The sequence below is a fragment of the Dromiciops gliroides genome, chromosome 3 (genome assembly GCF_019393635.1).
Source record: "Dromiciops gliroides isolate mDroGli1 chromosome 3, mDroGli1.pri, whole genome shotgun sequence".
In the NCBI taxonomy this organism is placed as follows: Eukaryota; Metazoa; Chordata; class Mammalia; order Microbiotheria; family Microbiotheriidae; genus Dromiciops; species Dromiciops gliroides.
Window position 1 is genome coordinate 141,446,181 of NC_057863.1, and position 2,707 is coordinate 141,448,887.

The 2,707-nt window shown below is 36.9% G+C and overlaps 1 protein-coding gene across 1 annotated transcript; it reads right to left on the reverse strand.

Annotated features, from left to right (window-relative positions):
* Nucleotides 1–324: 324 nt before the first annotated feature.
* Nucleotides 325–771, reverse strand: LOC122747245 (60S ribosomal protein L27a-like). The gene has a single exon (XM_043993384.1). The coding sequence runs from the start codon at nucleotides 769–771 to the stop codon at nucleotides 325–327; it is 447 nt and encodes a 148-aa protein (XP_043849319.1).
* Nucleotides 772–2,707: the final 1,936 nt, after the last annotated feature.

A 2,707-nucleotide genomic window follows, 5' to 3' on the forward strand; every position in this document is an offset into this window, starting at 1 on the left:
ATGCACAATTCCATAGCCCTTTGGGCATAGTTCCAAATTATTCTCCATAACGGTTGGATCAGTTAACAGCTCCAGCAACAATGTATTAATGTTCCTATTTTTCCACAGCTTCTCTAACATTTATTATTTTCCTTTTTTGTCATATTAGCCAATCTTATAGGTGTGAGGTGGTACCTCAGAATTATTTTAATTTTCATTTCTCTGATCAGTAGTGATTTAGAGCATTTTTTTTTCTATGGCAAAAGATAGTGTTGACATAAGGAAAGGGATTTTTTTTTTATTGAAGTTTAATAAAGACATTTGTTTTATTTGATAACATTGGTTTTATGTCACAAGGACACAAGCTCCACCAACACCCTTAACCTTTTCCTCTGCTCTTCTGCTGAAGAATTTTGCCTTCATGATGACTGGCTGCTTGGGGAGTTTCCGTTTTCCTAGGACTTTGTAGTACCCCGACCACACAACATCAGTGATAGGTGCAAGCCCTTCCTTGCTTTTGGCAGCATTAATCCTGGTCTGCTCACTGACCAGTTTCCACAGCTTATCAAGGTTGATGGTTGGGCAGTAGCTTTGGTTATTCTTCAAGTGGTAACGCCTCATACCCACTTTCCCGAAGTAACCTCGATGATATTTGTCGAAGTTGACGCGGTAATGGTGCAACCCTCCTTCATTTCCACCACCTCCGGAGTGTTTCCGGTGTTTGCCGATACACCCGTGGCTGTGGCTGATGCGCCCACGGAGCTTCTGTGTCTTCCTTACTCGGAAAGGCATGTTGCACACTGTAAAAGAGACAGAAGGGGGATTTTTTTTAAGGAAGCTCCTACAATTATACAAAGAGAACAAATTATATTAACATCATGACACTGGGAAGTCAGTGAATAAACATGCATTTAATAAGAACTTAAAAATGTATGACTTTGTTAATTTCAGAAGACAAAAAAAATGGCAAAAGCACAGTACATATCCCCAGAGAATGTATTTTCTTATAGGATGAGATAACATATACATAAGCATTTGTATACAAGAATACATACACATTCATACATACATACTTAAACATCTTAACAGTGTAAATAAAGGTAATCTCAGAGGTTGTGTAATAGTAGTGGGTAAATGGGTGTGGGAAGAGAGAGTATATGAGAAGATTTGGAAGCAGCTTTTGAAGAAGGAAGGGTTTGATAGTATTCTATAGGCAAGAAAAGGAAGTCAATAGGCAGAGGTGAACAGGGAGATCATTCAAGGCATAGGAGACAGAGAATGGGGAAAAGACATTCAAATAAATAAATCAATGTGGGAACTGATTTGTACCAAATGAGGAACAGCAAATAGGCCAAGTTCACCAGATAACAGAATATGTGTAGAAAAGTAAAGCACAGAAAATCTAGAAATATAGGAGGAGGACATTTTTTGAAGGGCTGAAAGTGATTTTATAATTTATCTAAGATGAAGTAAGGAGACACTGGAGTTAACTACAGATGTCACATTGGACAAGCCTATACTTTATTTATGTATGAAGATGACCTTGGTAATTCAGTGGAGCATAGACTGGAGTGGCAGAGAGAATTGATGCAAAATGTAGTTTCCTTCCCTATGTCTTTTAAATAGAACTATTTTTACTTTTGCTTTGTCTGAGATAACGATTGCTACGCCTGCTTTGTTGACTTCAGCTGAAGCAAAATATATTCTGCTCCAACCTTTTACCTTTACTCTGTGTGTATCTCTCTGCTACAAATGTGTTTCTTGTAAACAGCATATTGTAAGATTCTGGTTTTTAATCCACTCTGCTATTTGATTCTGTTTTATGGCAGAGTTCATCCCATTCACATTCACAGTTATTATTACTAGCTGTCTATTTTCCTCCATTCTATTTACCCTCTTTGTACTTTTCCCCTCTTCTTTCACACTATTCCTCTTCATCAACGTTGTGCTTCTTACATCTGCCTCCCCGAATGTGTCCTCTCTTTTTTCAGCCCCCCTCCCTTTTCTTTACCCTTTTCTCCCCTGCTTCTCCCCTCCCTTCTATCAGTCCTGCCCTTTCCCCTTACCCTTTTACTTTCGTAAATAATAAGCTGTTTCTTTATCCAAATGAACATATATGTTATTCCCTCTTTGAATCAGATCTAGTGAGAGTAAGGTTGAAACAATGTTCACCCTTTCCTTCTTTCCCTCTATTGTAATAGGATTTTTGCACCTCTTCATATGATGTAATTCACCCCATTACACCTCTCCTTTCCTCTTCTCCCCATAAACTCCTTTTATAACCACTTACTTTTCTTTATATCATCACATCAAGCATAATTTATATTTATACTCTCTGTGTTTAATCCTTCTGTCTACCCAAATATATATATACAGTTCTCAAGAGTTATAAGTATTATCTTCATGTGTAGGAATATAAACTGATGATGAGTGAGATGAGCTGAACCAGAAGATTGTACATGGTATCAACAACTTTAGGTGTTGATCAACTGTGATAGACTGATTCTTTTCAGCAATACAATCTTCCAAGATAGTTCCAAAGGACTCATGATGGAAAATGTTCTCCAAATCCAGAAAAAAAAAAAGAACTGTGGAATCTAGATGAAGATTGAACCATATTATTTCTATTGTTTTTTGTCCTTGTTGTTTTTCTTTTTTGTGGTTTTTCCTTTTGGCTTTGATTATTCTCTCATAACATGACTAATGCAGAAATCTGTTTAATGTGATT

What these genes read in the sequence shown, in the direction of transcription:
- LOC122747245 (XM_043993384.1), bottom strand. Translation starts at nt 771, where the DNA reads ATGCCTTTCCGAGTAAGGAAGACACAGAAGCTCCGTGGGCGCATCAGC.